Source organism: Eretmochelys imbricata, chromosome 12 (assembly GCF_965152235.1).
Source record: "Eretmochelys imbricata isolate rEreImb1 chromosome 12, rEreImb1.hap1, whole genome shotgun sequence".
In the NCBI taxonomy this organism is placed as follows: Eukaryota; Metazoa; Chordata; order Testudines; family Cheloniidae; genus Eretmochelys; species Eretmochelys imbricata.
In genome coordinates, this window is record NC_135583.1 from 2159533 (window position 1) to 2177436 (window position 17904).

Here is a 17904-nt window from a genome sequence, read left to right on the forward strand (position 1 = left end):
TTTATTAAGTGTTGATGTATAATACAAGTCTGACACAATATTGGCTTGACCCCTTAATAGATTATTTGGCACAAGTACAAAATACTTGTTTGAAATAAACATTTTGTGGCTTAAACTCCTATGCTTCTGGAGAGAAGTGCAATAGAATAAGCTAGTAGTGGCAACTGGGATATGAGGCCAGGCTAGCTCTGGCCTGTTGCCAAATTTATTGAATTCTTGTTACCTTGTCTTATATTTCTTCCTTTTAAATTGATCTACTGCTGAGGTGCCAGAGGGCAGCTGGAACAGCCATGTTTATGGAGAGCACAATGTGCTAAAACTGAAATTCATTTTGGATCAGTATAAACAATTAGATCGTATTTAATCAACTAATCCCGGACTGTCTCCTAGGAGGGGCAGTGACCCTCCTCATGCAGGAGTTTGGATGTTAACTAGCTCTGTTGTACTGCCGAAATGCCATTAGCCTTTTGAAGAGAGAACCGCTAAGTTTTCATGGAGTGCCATCACAACACAATTTGTCCTAGATGTTATCTTTTTAATAGCCTTCTGAAGAGGGAAGTGAATGAGCAGCTGACTGGAATCTCTTTCCAGCCAGGCTGGAGTTAGAACGTTTCTGGCATAATCCAGTTCATGCTGAGGGCATCACTGTGTCTGCATAGAGAATACTATATTGCACAACTAAGCCATACAATTTATACGGAAAGATTAGCGAATTGAATGCATTACTTTGCTAAAAGCTCAACGGGTGTTAACTTAGGAAGTCTTCATTGTCTTATAAACAAAGATCGTGTGATTCAGAAAATAGATTCAATGGTACCTTTCCTTTTAATGACTTGGTTAATGATTATATGTAGAAATTTTGGCTTTGGGAATAATTTGCTTAAAATGTGGGACGGTAGATAGATGACTATTTAATGGTGTGATAAATTTAATTGATGGGCCTTTTCTGCATAGTTTTAGATATGACCGAAGAATGAAGCTCATGCATAATGAACCACAGTAACTGTATGTGAAGGAGATTAGATTGCCTCAGTTTCTGTTTTAGTCTGAAGCCAAAAAAAATCTGTTTTTATCATCCCTAGGTGCAAAACTTCCAACCCTTTCTATACAAAATAATGCATTCTCTTTTATTTAGCTGTTGTGGAACTACAAGTTGAACCTGACTACAGACCTGAAGTTTGAATCCGTGGCCAGAGAGGTCTGTAAGTCCACCATAGCAGAGGTGAGGGTGAAGAAAGGGGATTGCTTCATCTGTTTGTTATATTTGTGCGTTCTTCTTACCCCTCTGCCACCAAAGCAAAAACACTTCAAATCTATCTAAAGAACCCTTAGAGCTTTTCTAGATTGCGGAAAATGAGTGGTATGCTAAAATGTTAGCTAATTAGTAATTAACACAGTTTAAACACTGCTTAGAACCTAATATAGAGAGAGATATTAAAAAAGGTGTTAGCTGAACCAGTGTAGACAAGCCCTCTCTACGGGGAGATTGAACTGACAATAGACCAAGTCCTCTCTTCCACATTTGGGGTAGGGTCGGGGGTGGGAGAAGGGAGAAGAGGGGAGGCAGGTTCCTGGGGATATTTGGTATTTGCAAAAATGTGTTTAACTTGAGTGGTGGTAAGTGGTTGGATAGGAGGAATGATGGGAACAGAATAAAGAGAAACAATAAACTAAGAACCCCTCAGTTCCTGCCTGACCTGTCACAGATCCACAGGGTCTGGTCTATGGCCTAGTCCTTTGGAAGTGACCCCTTTCAGTGTGCTGCATCCCAGGGACACCCATAGTTCCATAGGGGCAGGCCCATGGCCTCCAAGACTCTGAAATTGGGCCTTTGGCAATCCCTTTCTCTCTCCATGGCTCCCTGCAATAAATCCAGCCAAAACAATCTCCTGTGGGAGGCTTGTACTGTGCCCCTTCAGGACACAATGTTCTCAGTGTTTGCAGTGACAACAGCAGCATTTTCAAAACAAGGGAACAATTTATTAGTCATCAAGCATACAGAATCTAAAAGTCCTTTAGTTAGCACAGAGACACAAAGGTTAAGACATGGTCCATGCTGGCTCAACTGGTGTAATCAGCCAGCCAAGCTGTTATGGAATCCATTTCTCTGTCTGCTTTTCAGTCCCCAAGGAGAGCTTCTGTCTCCCCACTGTCCCCAGAGGCCATCCCTTGTCCCAGCCACCTGACACCTTGCCCCTTTTTTCTCTACCTGGGGCCTTTGCTCAGTTTTCCTGTCTAAAAGTGGGGGAAATCTACTTCCTCTTGGTCATTGGTTGCTAACTTACAACTGTCCTGTCCATTGGGGTTCCCATTGCTTTTCTGAATTATCCATTGATGTGGGTTGGTTCCTGTCCATTGGGGTTCCCATTGCTTTTCTGAATTATCCATTGATGTGGGTTGGTTCCCGCCAGTTGTTTAATGACCCATTCATTCCACCCCGTACAGCTCAGTGAGAGAAACCTCAGGTCTCGTAATCTGCCTCCAAGAGCGGATCTGACCCTTTGCACCCCCGGATAGAAATGCAGAGTACATTGGAAAAGTGAGGCACACACAGGAATTATAAAAATATTAAAGATTCCCACTTTGTCACACCTTCCACCAGGTGTTTTGTGCAGGTTGGATTCTTCCATTCTTTACTGAGTACTAACAGCCATACTTAAGGTTGCAACTGAGTTTCTATTACAAACTTCATTTTCCATGTTCCCTTCCCCAGTAAAATCCATGTGTCTTATTGGCATCAAAATTGGTTAGTTAGGTCTGGGACCAAGGTAGAATTTTTGGCGGGGGAGGGATAGCTCAGTGGTTTGAGCATTGGCCTGCTAAACCCAGGGTTGTGAGTTCAATCCTTGAGAGGGCCATTTGGGATCTGGGGCAAAAATTGGGGATTGGTCCTGCTTTGAGCAGGGGGTTGGACTAGATGACCCTCTGAGGTCCCTTCCAACCCTGATATTCTGTGAAATTTGAAGTGATTCAAACCATAGGTTCCTGAATGGTGAACTCTTCTATTTTTAGCTTGCCCTAAGAATTAGTCATCTAGTTTGTGTTGCATTACAAGGCACTGTGCTGTGTTTGGAAGTTTATAGCTCCAAAATGGAAGCAACATCACACATATCTCTACAAGCTGACACTTTGCAGTCAGAGTAAAGCCAAATGCTTTCTATTTTCAGCTCTTTGGTTTCTGTAATAGAGCTGTTGCAGAATTTGTACAACCCAGGCATGTTTGAGAATGCTCCCTTATCACAGCACAGTTAATTTCCCTTTTTATACATTGACTGTCTAGCATTGTTGTAATCATTGCACTATAAATCTTAGATAAAAGCTCCTAAATGTGGTGGGGAAAGACACAGAATTTTAATTGTACACTTATTTCCATAGTCTTCCTCTTATATAATTTTTTGGTGAATAACGATACAAACAGGTGGCATCCTGGTTTTATAAAATTCCAGTTTGATTGTTTTTACAATCATACATGCTACACCTCTTATTGATATTTAATAGCAAAGTAGATGCATGAAACAATCTTTGTTTTACATTGGATAAGGTAGATTATCAATCTGAAATTTTGCAAACTGACAAAAAAAATTTTAAAAGACCACCCTTTAAAATGTTTAAGAATTGAAAAGTCATACCACACCTTCCTACTGGGGAACATGACTTTAGATTTGTATTTAATACACTACATACCAGTGTGAATTGTCCTGTTCAGTCCTAGACCACATTGGCTACATTTTTATTTTAATATATATATATGTTTTGATTTCAAAAGCCCCTGGGGGAATTAGGCAACCAACTTCCATTGGAAGTCACTAGGAGTTAGGTACTTCCCTTGGTCATTTTTGAAAGTCACACCCTTAAAAGTTTTATATTAAAATGGTTAATGCCAGTGTAAAATGGTAGTCAAATTAACAAACAATATTATGGTTGTATAAGCATTTGGCCAGGAGCTTAACCCACAATAACAGTTGGCTTCCTCTAGAGCCAAAAATGGGGTTTCATTAGAAGTGTCCAGAACCAGCAACCTAGTACTTGCTGTGTTCTCTGCACAGATGACTGATCTAGACCCCATCTTTGAAACGGAATTATTTAACTCAAAAGAAATTATGCACTTTGTCTTGTCTTTAGTGATCTCACCCAACAACTGTTATAACTGTAATTTTTCTAGGGATTATATAGGTTAAAATGTTGAAATTGCACTATATTTTGAATGTTTGATAATTTGATTAAAATCATTATCCTTACAAATGAGGTTTTTAAATGACCACATGTTATAGTTAGCTGGTATATAGAAAATAATTGATAGATTATCAGGCAAGAAGGAATCATTGTGATCATCTAGACTGACCTCCTACGTACTACAGTCCAAAGAACTTCCCTGAGTTAATTCCTGTTTGACCTGGAGCATATTTTATGTCTAGCTTCAACTATGAGCCATTTGTTGCTGTTTATACCTCCATCTGCTAGATTGAAGAGCTCTTTATTATCAAATTTGTTCCTCTGTGTAGGCACTTGTGTGATCAAGTCACCCCTTAACCTTCTCTTTGATCAATTAAATAGATTAACCTCCCTGAGTCTATCATTATAAGATACATTTTTCAGTCCTTTAATCATTCTCATGGCAATTCATCAACATCCTTCTTAAATTGTGGACACCAGAACAGGATGCACCATTCCAGTAGCAGTTGCACCAGGGAGAAATAGAGGTAATATAAACTCTCTACTCCTACTCAGTAAGTTCTCTGTTTATACATCCAATGATCACATTAGCCCTTTTGGTCATTGTATTACACTAGGAGCTTATGTTGAGCTGATTTATTAACCATGACCCCCAAGTCTCTTTCGAAGTCTGTTTTCCAGGATAGAGACCCCCTTTCTGTAACTCATAGAATATCAGGGTTGGAAGGGACCTCAGGAGGTCATCTAGTCCAGCCCCCTGCTCAAAGCAGGAACAACACCAGCTACATCATGCCAGCCAGGGCTTTGTCAAGCCTGACCTTAAAAACCTCGAAGGAAGGAGATTCCACCACCTTCCTAGGTAGTGCATTCCAGTGTTTCACCACCCTCCTAGTGAAAAAGTTTTTCCTAATATCCAACCTAAATCTCCCCCACTGCAGATTGAGACCATTACTCCTCGTTCTGTCATCCGCTACCACTGAGAACAGTCTAGCTCCATCCGCTTTGGAACTCCCTTTCAGGTAGTTGAAAGCAGCTATCAAATCCCCCCTCATTCTTCTCTTCTGCAGACTAAACTATCCCAGTTCCCTCAGCCTCTCCTCATAAGTCATATGTTCCAGTCCCCTGATAATTTTTGTTGGGCTCCACTGGACCCTTTCCAATTTTTTCACATCCTTCTTGTAGTGTGGGGCCCAAAACTGGACACAGTACTCCAGATGAGGCCTCACCAATGTCGAATAGAGGGGAGCGATCATGTCCCTCGATCTGCTGGCAATGCCCCTACTTATACATCCCAAAATGCCATTGGCCTTTTTGGCAACAAGGGCACACTGTTGACTCATATCTAGCTTCTCGTCCACTGTAACCCTTAGGTCCTTTTCTGCAGAACTGCTGCCGAGCCATTCGGTACCTAGTCTGTAGCTGTGCATTGGGTTCTTCCATCCTAAGTGCAGGACCCTGCACTTATCCTTATTGAACCTCATCAGATTTCTTTTGGCCCAATCCTCCGATTTGTCTAGGTCCCTCTGTATCCTATCCCTGCCCTCCAACGTATTTACCACTCCTCCCAGTTTAGTATCATCCGCAAATTGCTGAGAGTGCAATCCACACCATCCTCCAGATCATTTATGAAGATATTGAACAAAACCGGCCGCAGGACCGACCCCTGGGGCACTCCACTTGACACCGGCTGCCAACTAGACATGGAGCCATTGATCACTACCCGTTGAGCCCGACGATCTAGCCAGCTTTCTATCCACCTTATAGTCCATTCATCCAGGACATACTTCTTTAACTTGCTGGCAAGAATACTGTGCGAGACCATGTCAAAAGCTTTGCTAAAGTCAAGGAATAACAGGTTCCCTGCTTTCCCCTCATCCACAGAGCCAGTTATCTCGTCATAGAAGGCAGTTAGGTTAGCCAGGCATGACTTGCCCTTGGTGAATCCATGCTGACTGTTCCCGATCACTTTCCTATCCTCTAAGTGCTTCAGAATTGATTCCTTGAGGACCTGCTCCATGATTTTTTCCAGGGACTGAGTTGCGGCTGACTGGCCTGTAGTTCCCCGGATGCTGCTCCTTCCCTTTTTTAGAGATGGGCACTACATTAGCCTTTTTCCAGTCGTCCGGGACCTCCCCCGATGGCCATGAGTTTTCAAAGATAATGGCCAATGGCTCTGCAGTCACATCCGCCAACTCGTTTAGCGCTCTCGGATGCAGCACATCCGGGCCCATGGACTTGTGCTTGTCCAGCTTTTCTAAATAGTCCCAAACCACTTCTTTCTCCACAGAGGGCTGGTCACCTCCTCCCCCTGCTGTGCTGCCCAGTGCAGTAGTCTGGGAGGTGACCTTGTTCATGAAGACAGAGGCAAAAAAAGCATTGAGTACATTAGCTTTTTCCACATCCTCTGTCACTAGGTTGCCTCCCTCACTCAGTAAGGGGCCCACACTTTCCTTGACTTTCTTCTTGTTGCTAACATACCTGAAGAAACTGTGGCCTGTATTCTTTGTTTCTAGATGTATGACTTTAGATTTGGCTGTATTGAATTGAAACAGCTTGGTAAGCAGGGCACAGGCAATCCAGATTGCTCTATCCTCTGATCTGTCCTCTTCATTATTTACCATTCTGCTCCAGTCTGTATCATCTGTAAACTTGATCAATAATGATTTTGTTTTATTACAAGACAAAGCAGAATTCTAATCTTGCTGATTTTGTTTTGGTGGTTAACTAACATAGAACCAAGAAATGATCTCCCTGGGACCCTACTGGATATGTACTAGGACAAAGTTCCTCCTCTACCTTGGTGGGTCTTGCGCTTATTGGCAGATTTGCTCGCCTTGGAGCTTCACGGCAGCCCTCAGCTTGGCCATTTTCGTGAACCCACAGTCCAGGTCAACTTCTCCTGTATCTAACTAGGAGTTGGGAGGATTTGGGGGGAATCTGGGCCTGCCCTCTAGTCCAGGTTCCAGCCCAGGGCTCTGTGGAATGCAGCTGTCTAGAGTGCCTCGTGGAACAGCTGTGCAACAGCTACATCTCCTTGGGCTACTTCCCCATGGCCTCCTCCCAACACCTTCTTTATCCTCACCATAGGACCTTCCTCCTGGTGTCTGATAATGCTTGTACACCTCAGTCCTCCAACAGTCCGCATTCTCACTCTGAGCTCCTAGTGCCTCTTGCTCCCAGCTCCTCACATGCACACCACAAACTGAAGTGAGCTCCTTTTTAAACCTAGGTGCCCTGATTAGCCTGCCTTAATTGATTCTAGCAGCTTCTTGATTGGCTGCAGATGTTCTAATCAGCCTGTCTACCTTAATTGTTTCCAGAAAGTTCCTGATTGTTCTGGAACCTTCCCTGTTACCTTACCGAGAGAAAAGGGACCTACTTAACCTGGGGCTAACATATCTGCCTTCTGTCACTCTCCTGTAGCCGTCTGGCCTGACCCTGTCACAGTACCCTCTTGATGATTCCCACATACAATTGCATTTTGAGACTTCAGTCAGGTTTTAATTTATGTAATGTGTTATATTGATTTTGTTTCTTAAAAAAATGTTGCGCAGTATCAAGTCAAATGCTGTACAGAAACCCTAAGTAAATTACATCGACACTGTTACCTTAGTCAGCCAAACTTGTATACTTATCAGAAAGATATTGTTGTTTGACATGGTCTACCTTACATAAACCTATGTTACTTAGCATTTATTATATTACTCTTCTTTAATTCTTGATTAATTGAGTTCCATATCAGCTCTTTGTTTATGTTGCCTAGGAATGATCTACGGTTGACTGGCCTATAGTTACTCAAGTTGTTCTGTTTACCCTTTCTTCTTATTGGCACAAGATTAGCTTTCTTGCAGTTCTCTGGAACTTACCTAGTGCTCCAGGGCCTACTGAAAATCAAATTAGCAGTCCAGAGCTGTTTGGCTGGCTCTTTTAAAACTCTCTAGGTATATCTACACAGCATTTTGGAGTGGGAGTGAGCCTGCCAGCCCAGGTCAACAGATTCGGGCTAGTGCTCTAAGTATAGCTGTATAGACAGCATTCTGAATTTGTGGTTTGGGCTCTGAAGCTCACCTCCCACACTAGTGTTCAGAGCATGAGTTTCAGCCTGAGCCATAGCTTCAAAATGCTGTATACACAGTTATTTAGTGCTAGCATGAGCCCCACTAGCCTAGTCTATTGCCTTGGGTTGGGAGTCTCACTACTGCTTGGCCCAAACTGTTATGTAGACATAACTTGCATCACAGCGTATGTGCACCCGCTGATCTAAAAATGTCTACCTTTAGTAGCTGCTCCTACTAAATAATTGAACACAACTCTTTCTCTGAACAGATTAAAGAATGTGCAGATGAGTTATCTGGGAAAGGCTACTTGGTGTCCTGTTTGGTGGACCATAGAGGTAACATCACTGAATACCAGTGTCACCAGTATATCACCAAAATGACAGCCATCATCTTCAGTGATTACCGTCTGATCTGTGGCTTCATGGATGATTGCAAGAACGATATTAACACCCTCAAATGTGGCAGCATTCGACCTGGAGAAAAGGTATCCACAGGACAGGTGGATGGGAAGTGGGTTTATAAAGATGATACTCAGGGAAATTGGATGCTATTGTGGGACTTGTATGTACACCAGACTTAATTACAATGGCTGAAAACCAGCAAAAGAGACACAAGGTATCAAAAAAGGTGATGTGTCCCTGCTTGCAGTGATTACCTTTTTAACAAGTTATCTCGATTATTGTTAGTACTTGAAGTTCTTTACTGACATACTAGGAAAAATGCTGTTGTACTTGCTCCCAAATCAGATGTGATTGATTTGTCTCCACTCCCACCAGACCCCCAACACAATTTAAAATAGTAAACAAATTTATGTCGTGGATCACACTTATGTGACTTTTGCTTTATATGGTGAATCTTAGTCACGATTAACTAGACCTGTCTCTAGACAAATTTCTCTGTGCCTTGATGCATATTGTCAAATCTGACCTGGGAAAGCCTTTAGTATAGGCGAGGCTGCTCTTGTGGCCTGCCCAACCTATCCCTCCTTTCTCAGGGAGTGTAAATTTGATACAAGACAAAGCAGAACTCAGATCTTGCTGTGCAGATGTCTTCATGGGCCTTCGTTAGTGTTTTTTTGCAACATGCCATTTGCTGCAAGAAGAAAGAGAACGTTTGGTAGAAAGGTTCTTTGGAACCTCTGGTGTATTTGTTAAGTGATGTTGTTCACTAGTAGTGTACTGTTTTTATGAATTAAGAAATCCACTTGTCCTTTCATCCTCCATTGGTTAATTTCAGGGCTGTTAAAATGGACTGTGCTGCCCCTGTTAATGCCTCCTTCATTCTGTTATGATAAAAGAGCTGCGCATATCAGTTTGAGTGTTTTAATGTTTGTTCCTGATTGGTTGTTCAGTCCTGATCACATCTTCCAGCTCTTGCAGCAACCCGTCTGACTGCACAGCATCACGTTTCACTGGAAGTGTGGGGAAATAGCCAGTTTAGACAAGCTATATCCATTTCAGCTCTGATTGTGCATTAATGAACCATTTAAAGATGCCAGAGAAGTTTGTGGTAGGATACTGGAGGAAGGATTTCTAGGTACTACTTCCCCTTTCCTATTTCAGTGGAGCTTATGTAATCAGCATTATGCTACTGTATGTATCAGTGGACTCTTACTTTGTGGGTAAGTTGATGACAAGGGATAAAGTTAAACTTAACTAAACTTTCTACAGTGCTTTGAAATTCAAAGTCCTTAACTGGGATTACATTGCTAGAGGTTGAATCGACCACTCCTGGAACAGTGAAAAGGTGCTGTCCTAGAAAATAGAGCAATTTCTTGGTGGAGATGCAGATGTGGTGCTTTGCTGCTCCAGTGAGACCTCACTGGCCTTAGCAGATCCTTTACTGTGCAGCATCTAAAATTGCAATGCAAGTGCGGATAGGAAGGTTTTCTAACTGAACAGCAGGAAGTGCAAGTATGTACTGCTTAGATCAGCTTGTTCTGTGGCTGTTCCTAGTCTGGGGAAATGAGTGAAACTGGCAGGCCCCCAGAGCTTTGAATTGGTAATTGTCTTTGAGTACTTTTCAGCAACCTTGATTTCTCTGTAAAATGAAACGTGTCTTTGTCCTTTTAAACTGGAAGGTCTTTGGGACAGAGACTTAAATCACAAGTATGGTATTGGTCCCCTATTCTGAGTTGGGCGCTTAACTGTCGCTTGACCAAATTAAAATATTTATAGAACCAGTGAAAGAACCTAGTTGAAAGGAAGAATAATAGGTATGCTGAAATCACTGATATCTAGGGCATATCTCTTGCTTGAGGTAGTCACCTCTGATTTCACACCTAACTGTGAAACCCATGTCTAGGCCTGCTCTAGTGGCTGGTAAACATAAATCGCCTTTGCTACCAGGTAATCTGGTAACTCAAGTGGCAGAAGTGTGCTATGGACATAAAAGTCCTGACCCTGCTGATAAACTTTCATAGAATCATAGAATATCAGGGTTGGAAGGGACCTCAGGAGGTCATCTAGTCCAACCCCCTGCTCAAAAGCAGGACCCATCCCCAATTAAATCATCCCAGCCAGGGCTTTGTCAAGCCTGACCTTAAAAACTTCTAAGGAAGGAGATTCCACCACCTCCCTAGGCAACGCATTCCAGTGTTTCACCACCCTCCTAGTGAAAAAGTTTTTCCTAATATCCAACCTAAACCTCCCCCACTGCAACTTGAGACCATTACTCCTTGTCCTGTCCTCTTCCACCACTGAGAATAGTCTAGAACCATCCTCTCTGGAACTACCTCTCAGGTAGTTGAAAGCAGCTATCAAATCCCCCCTCATTCTTCTCTTCCGCAGACTAAACAATCCCAGTTCCCTCAGCCTCTCCTCATAAGTCATGTGTTCCAGACCCCTAATCATTTTTGTTGCCCTTCGCTGGACTCTCTCCAATTTATCCACATCCTTCTTGTAGTGTGGGGCCCAAAACTGGACACAGTACTCCAGATGAGGCCTCACCAATGTCGAATAGAGGGGGACGATCACGTCCCTCGATCTGCTTGCTATGCCCCTACTTATACATCCCAAAATGCCATTGGCCTTCTTGGCAACAAGGGCACACTGCTGACTCATATCCAGCTTCTCGTTCACTGTCACCCCTAGGTCCTTTTCCGAAGAACTGCTGCCTAGCCATTCGGTCCCTAGTCTGTAGCTGTGCATTGGGTTCTTCCGTTCTAAGTGCAGGACCCTGCACTTATCCTTATTGAACCTCATCAGATTTCTTTTGGCCCAATCCTCCTATTTGTCTAGGTCCCTCTGTATCCTATCCCTGCCCTCCAACGTATTTACCCCTCCTCCCAGTTTAGTATCATCCGCAAATTGCTGAGAGTGCAATCCATACCATCCTCCAGATCATTTATGAAGATATTGAACAAAACCGGCCGCAGGACCGACCCCTGGGGCACTCCACTTGACACCGGCTGCCAACTAGACATGGAGCCATTGATCACTACCCGTTGAGCCCGACAATCTAGCCAACTTTCTACCCACCTTATAGTGCATTCATCCAGCCCATACTTCTTTAACTTGCTGACAAGAATACTGTGGGAGACCGTGTCAAAAGCTTTGCTAAAGTCAAGAAACAATACATCCACTGCTTTCCCTTCATCCACAGAACCAGTAATCTCATCATAGAAGGCGATTAGATTAGTCAGGCATGACCTTCCCTTGGTGAATCCATGCTGACTGTTCCTGATCACTTTCCTCTCCTCTAAGTGCTTCAGGATTGATTCTTTGAGGACCTGCTCCATGATTTTTCCGGGGACTGAAGTGAGGCTGACTGGCCTGTAGTTCCCAGGATCCTCCTCCTTCCCTTTTTAAAGATTGGCACTACATTAGCCTTTTTCCAGTCATCCGGGACTTCCCCCGTTCACCACGAGTTTTCAAAGATAATGGCCAATGGCTCTGCAATCACATCCGCCAACTCCTTTAGCACTCTCGGATGCAGCGCATCTGGCCCCGTGGACTTGTGCTCATCCGGCTTTTCTAAATAGTCCCTAACCACCTCTTTCTCCACAGAGGGTGGCCATCTATTCCCCATGTTGTGATGCCCAGCACAGCAGTCTGGGAGCTTTGTGGAGGTCAGTCTGATTCCACATGGTGGAATTTGTTTTTACGTATCCTTTTTTCAGTAAGACAGTAAATTTCATATAAAAATACATGAAAAGAACATTGATTACAAAATCAAGAGTTTAGGGAACACCAAAATTCAGGCTGCCTCTGCAATCATAACTCGCCCCACTTGTGCATGTGTATTATGATAAACTTTTAGTTACATGATCACATACAATTTTTTTCCCCAAGACGTCTGCTTTCATTCAGTGCATGGATAAACAGTGCTCTGGGAACAAATCAGGGTTGTGTAGTGATTAAGTCTGTAGGATTTCTGCTTTGTTTGTTGCAGAAGATGAAAGATACCATGAATGAGACAGGGTTGCAGGAAGAGAAAAGATGGGCTTGTGCATAAAGCAGTCAAAAGCCACCTTGGAGAACTGGATTCTAAGGGAAGGCCTACACTACCGTGGGAGTCGATGGTCTGAGATAGATCCACTGGTGGTCGATTTAGCGGGTCTACTAAAGACCCGCCAAATCTACTGCAGATCGCTCTCCAGTCGACCCCTGTACTCTTCCCCAAACGAGAAGAGTAAGTAAGTCGACAGGAGATTTTCTCCCATCAGCCCCCGGCGGTGTAGACCCCAGAGTAACTCGACCTAATGTACGTCAACTCCATCTATGTTGTTCCCATAGCTAGGGTTGCGTAGCATGGGTCGACTTACTGCGGTAGAGTAGGCATAGCTTAACCTTGCCTCTACTAGAGGTCTTATGTGATGTTGGCCAAAGCAAGTCACTAAACCAAACTTTCCATAGGTGGCCACTCATTTTTGGGTGCATAACCTGAAATGTATTGGGACCCAACGTGCAGAAGTGTGCTGAGCGCTCATAACAAGATGGGTCACATGACTTTTTTCTGTTGTCAGCAGCTGACCTGCCATGACACTTGCAGCGACAGACAGCTGTTCTACTACTGTGGAAGTTGCTTTAAGTGGCTACATGAGGAGTATTCCCTCTTCCGGCACTGTTTAGGGGAAACCTAATCTCCTTTAGTGCCTCCATAGATTCTTGTTCACACTTTACCTCATAATGCCCAGGATTCTAGGAGTTGCCTATTTAATATCTGCAGTCTAGCGCTTGTCTCTCTTCATCTGACCATGCCTCAGTGAATTGATGTGACTATGGTTTAATACACAGCCTCTGTACACCCGAGGTGTGAGACTGAACAGCTGTCTAGCCCTTATTTTTCTGGAGATGAACGCCATGGGACCACTAGGCCTCTTCACGTCAGGCTACTGCCAAATAAAATATTTGCCCATTCATAACTTTATTACAAGTGATTGGGATAAACTGGCTTCCCTTTTCTTCACTTGATTTGCATTAGAGCAGAACTTCTAGGACTAAGGCCATATCTATACTACGGGTGCTACCCTCGCACCGCTCGGACCCTGCAGCAGTGCCGTAGACGCAGAGCAAAGACAAGGGCTTCTTCCAACAGCTTTTTTGGTGGTCTCAATGTGGCCACCAACTCTGCCTGGTGGCTGCACTGACACTTTTTCCTAAAAGACTTATTTATTTGTTTTTCCTAAAGTTAATTATGCACATACACATACACATGTCCAAATCAGTGTAATCTCTTCATGTAGAGGTTTTTTGCAGACTCAATAATAAAAATAATGCTGTGAAAAGTGATATTTGTATGTTAGCACTTTTTACAGCATACTTAGGAGCTACCTGGGAGGCTGTGAAAATAAGTGATATTAACAAACATAAAAGTATCACTTTTCACAGCCTCACAGCTAGCTAGTAAGTCTGCTGTGAGAAGTGATACTTGCATGTTTGTTAATATCGCTTCTCTCAGCAAGCCCCAGGACCCATTAAGCTCCAGATGGGGAGGTCAGAAGGGGAGGCAGTGGGGGCCAAGGGCAATGAGGAAAAGGGGTTGGGGGAGGCAGCAGGGGCCGGGGCAATGGAAGTGGGTAGTGAGCCCGGCTGCTGCATGGCCGGAACCAGGGGTTGGTGGCTGTGGTGGGGGAGTAGTGCCTGCAGCCAGAACTTGGGGCAGAAACTGCATGCTAAGAGCCAGGGGTTGGAGCCCGCTGCCACACAGCCGGAGCGTGGCCATAGCCGAGGGTCAGCACTGTCACTGTGCAGCAACTGGAGGCAGTGCTTGCTGCTAGGGCCAGGGGTCAGCACCCCGGGACAGCCCCTGCTGCCGCTTAGCTGAAGCCCAGGACGAGCGCTGGGGATCAGCGCGTGCTGCCGTGCAGCTTGGGTCTTGGCACCAGGGACCGGAGCAGCGCGGCCGGAGCTGGGAGTTGGCACCCAAAGCCATACAGCCGAGACTGGGGGGGGTCAGTGCCCGCCCTTGCACAGCCAGAGCCCGGTACCGGAGCCAGAGGCCAGCACCTGGTGCCACATGGTTGGAACCAGGGTCTAGAGGCTGAAGCTCCATGATTGGAGGCCAGGGCTGTGTGGCCAGAGCCGGGGAGTCAGCATCCGTCACCCCACTGCCAGAGCCCCAGGCTCCATGGCCAGGCTTCCGAAGTTCCGCCGCTGGAGCCCACCGCCCAAAACCCTTCCCCCACACCAAGGTAGGTTGAGAACTTATCTAGCTCTTGTAGTGCTGTGCCCTGCCTGTGTCCAGAGCATGGCGTGTGCAGGAGCAACAGGGAGGGAGGGAGTGGGGCCAATGGTCCCGCGCCCAATTCCCGTCTTCCTCCCCCATTACCTCTCAGGAAATTGTCATAGCCCCACAAAAGGCCCCAGCTGCAATTGAGAAACACTGGCATGGACCCTTCCTTTCGTGATGGAAGGGTTTTTTCAGTCTCTGGTTAACTACCCTGCACGGAGAGGTGAATTAGGTCAACAGCACATTCTTCTGCTGATCTAGCCACATGTATACTGAGGGTTAGGTTGGCTTAACTGCAGCTCTCAGAGTTAAGAATTTGTCATTCAATGACAGCAATGTAGCTGGTTTCTCTAAATTTTTAAGTGTAGACCAGGCCAAAGACTCTTTTCCAGCCCTTGTTGTCTCACTTTCCTTTTCTGTAAACTGTCTCCTCTGGTTTATGTAGCTTTCTTTCCCGTCCCTTTATCTACTCTCTCTAGTCCATTTTATTCCATCTTGTATAATTTCTTCTGGCTTGTTGCTTGTCTTGTCCTCTATCTACTGGGTTGTATCTCATGCTGTTCTGTTTCTTGTGTGAGCAGCAGAGTGCAGTTCATGTTTCCTGATTTCAGACTTCATTTTGCTGCATGTATCAAAAAGGAGTGTACATGGAAAGCAGAAAAGTACCATTGTATCTTACAGCTGTATGCCTGGCCCACTTTCTGCTGACAGTGAGCATACTTATGTCTCCTTTCCTCTCACCTGGATGTTGTGCTGTGTCCTGAGTTTGGTTCTCTGGTGTTTAATCCCTGCTTTCTTTTATACAATAGAAGCTTAATGTGATACTCTTTTCACTGAGAATTGTGGTGGCAGCTGGGCCTTTCTCCTTCAGAACTGTCAGCATAAACCAGCCATTTCTCTGACCTTTGTCTACACACACACGTGCACCAATTTAACAAAATGTGTGTGATTCAACCGGTTTAGTTTAAACTGGTGCAAATCTGTACCTAGACGAGGCCTCTAGCTGAGCTGGTTTAGGCACGGTTTTCTTCCCATGGGTATTAAAAGTGACATTTAAAAAAAAAATCTCACTTATCTCAGGGTAGTTTACTTGCTTTGGTTACAGGTAACATTTAAGATTACTGTGAGAGATTAGGGGAATGTAATCTTCCTCATTTTTCTGTTTTTCAAAGAGCTTTGGGCCTAGTCAGTGTCACTGTTGTGTAGGTCTTTACAGAGCAGCAGAGTAGAGAAAAATGACGCTAAATAGAAAAATATGATAGTTAAAAAAAGACATGAGTGAAGGGTTGCATAGTTTCTAGCGCTACTTTTAACTCTTTTTTTAAACTGACTAGATTTCAAATAGACAGCACCTTCTTAATTTTGGTTTCCACTACAGGCTACTTAAAGCTGCTAAAGTGGGACGTGTAGTAGAACCACTGGGAGAAGATTGGATTTCTGTAGGTTAGTTATTTTGGTTCAGTCGGGTCATCTGTCTGGCTTCTTGTGCTAGCTATTGACTAGTTGCACAGCACTTGGCTTGAACAACAAAGATACCAGTCAGTTTTACTTTCTGGCTTTCCTATACAAGCACAATGCAGGTGTTTCTGCTCCAGCTAGCTAGAGGGGGTTACTGGACAGCAATAGGAAGCACCTAGTCCAGGGGCAGGCAAACTTTTTGGTCTGAGGGCCACATCAGGTTTCCAGAATTGTATGGAGGGCTGGCTAGGGGAGGCTGTCTCCCCACAAACAGCCAGGCATGGCTCGGCCCCTGCCTCCTATCCGACCCCGGGAGGGGTTGGGGGCTAGCCTCCCGGGCCAGGAGCTATGGGGCCGGGCAGAAGGGTCCCGTGGGCCGTAGTTTGCCCACCTCTGACCTAGTCCCTGTGTTATCTCAGAACAAGTATTTGCTGCCCCTTTCCCATTGGTGCAGCTTCCCATCTTTACTTTATCTATTTTCTCCCAATATCTGCACTGCTTCCCCCACTCCTTGGTTTCCTTTTGTCTCCTTTTCGTTCCTAGCTCACCCCAGTTCTTCTGCAACTAGAGCAGAGGTGGGCAAACTACAGCCCGCGGGCCACATCTGGCCCGCGGGACCGTCCTGCCCGGCCCTTGAGCTCCCAGCCAGGGAGGCTTGCCCCCAGCCCCTCATCCCCTGCAGCCTCAGCTCGCCATGCTGCCGCAGCAGGGCTATGAGCTCCTGCCGGGCAGCGCAGCAGCGTGGCTGGCTCCAGCTGGGCAGCTCGACTGCCGGTGCGCTGAGCTGCATGGTAAGGGGGCAGGGCGGCGGGATTGGATAAGGGGCAGGGAGTCCCAGGGGGCAGTCAGTGGACAGGGAGCAAGAGGTGGTTGGATGGGGTGGAGGTTCTGGGGAGGGGGCAGTCAGGGGACGGGGAACAGGAGGGGTTGAATAGGCATGGGAGTCCTGGGCGGGGGGAGGCCTGTCGGGGGACCGGGGTGTGGATAGGCGACAGGGCAGTCAAGGGACAGGGAGCAGGGGAGGTTGGATAGGGGGCAGTCAGGGGTCAAGGAGCAGGACGGGTTGGATGGGTTGGGGATTCTAAGGGGGAAAGAAATGGGAGGGAGCGGATGGGGGTGGGGGCCAGGCAGTTTGCGGAGGCACAATCTTCACTTTCCAGTCCTCCATACAGTTTCGGAACCCTGATGTGGCCCTCAGGCCAAAAAGTTTGCTGACCGTTGAACTAGAGCAACAGGAATTTTATGCATAAGTCAGATTTTATTCTTTAGTACCACCCAATGTCCCCCACTCCTTCGGGGGTTTTTGAAAATGAGAGGGAAAAGTAAACACCAACAGGAATTGAACATATAGGTTGAATTTTGCATAGGCCACATTTTATAGAAATCTGTTTTAGGAATGCTTTAGAGCTTTAAAACTATCCTGTGTCTATCTGGGGGGAAAAAAGGTGTTTTAGGCATCAAGTCCAACCAAGATGGCCTTAAAAAGAGGGGAAAATTAAAACTAATACATTTCAAAACATTTCTAAAAATTGCCTTAAATGCC

General features: G+C 45.1%; 1 protein-coding gene across 2 annotated transcripts in view; it reads left to right on the plus strand.

The window, feature by feature from the left end:
• GLG1 (golgi glycoprotein 1) overlaps window positions 1–17904 on the plus strand; it is a 187663-nt gene that overhangs the window by 98144 nt on the left and 71615 nt on the right. For both annotated transcript variants that reach the window (XM_077831194.1, XM_077831196.1), the window contains 2 exons: window positions 1136–1222; window positions 8500–8715. In XM_077831194.1, coding sequence (XP_077687320.1) covers window positions 1136–1222; window positions 8500–8715 — 303 coding nt within the window. The remainder of the gene's footprint in view (window positions 1–1135; window positions 1223–8499; window positions 8716–17904) is intronic.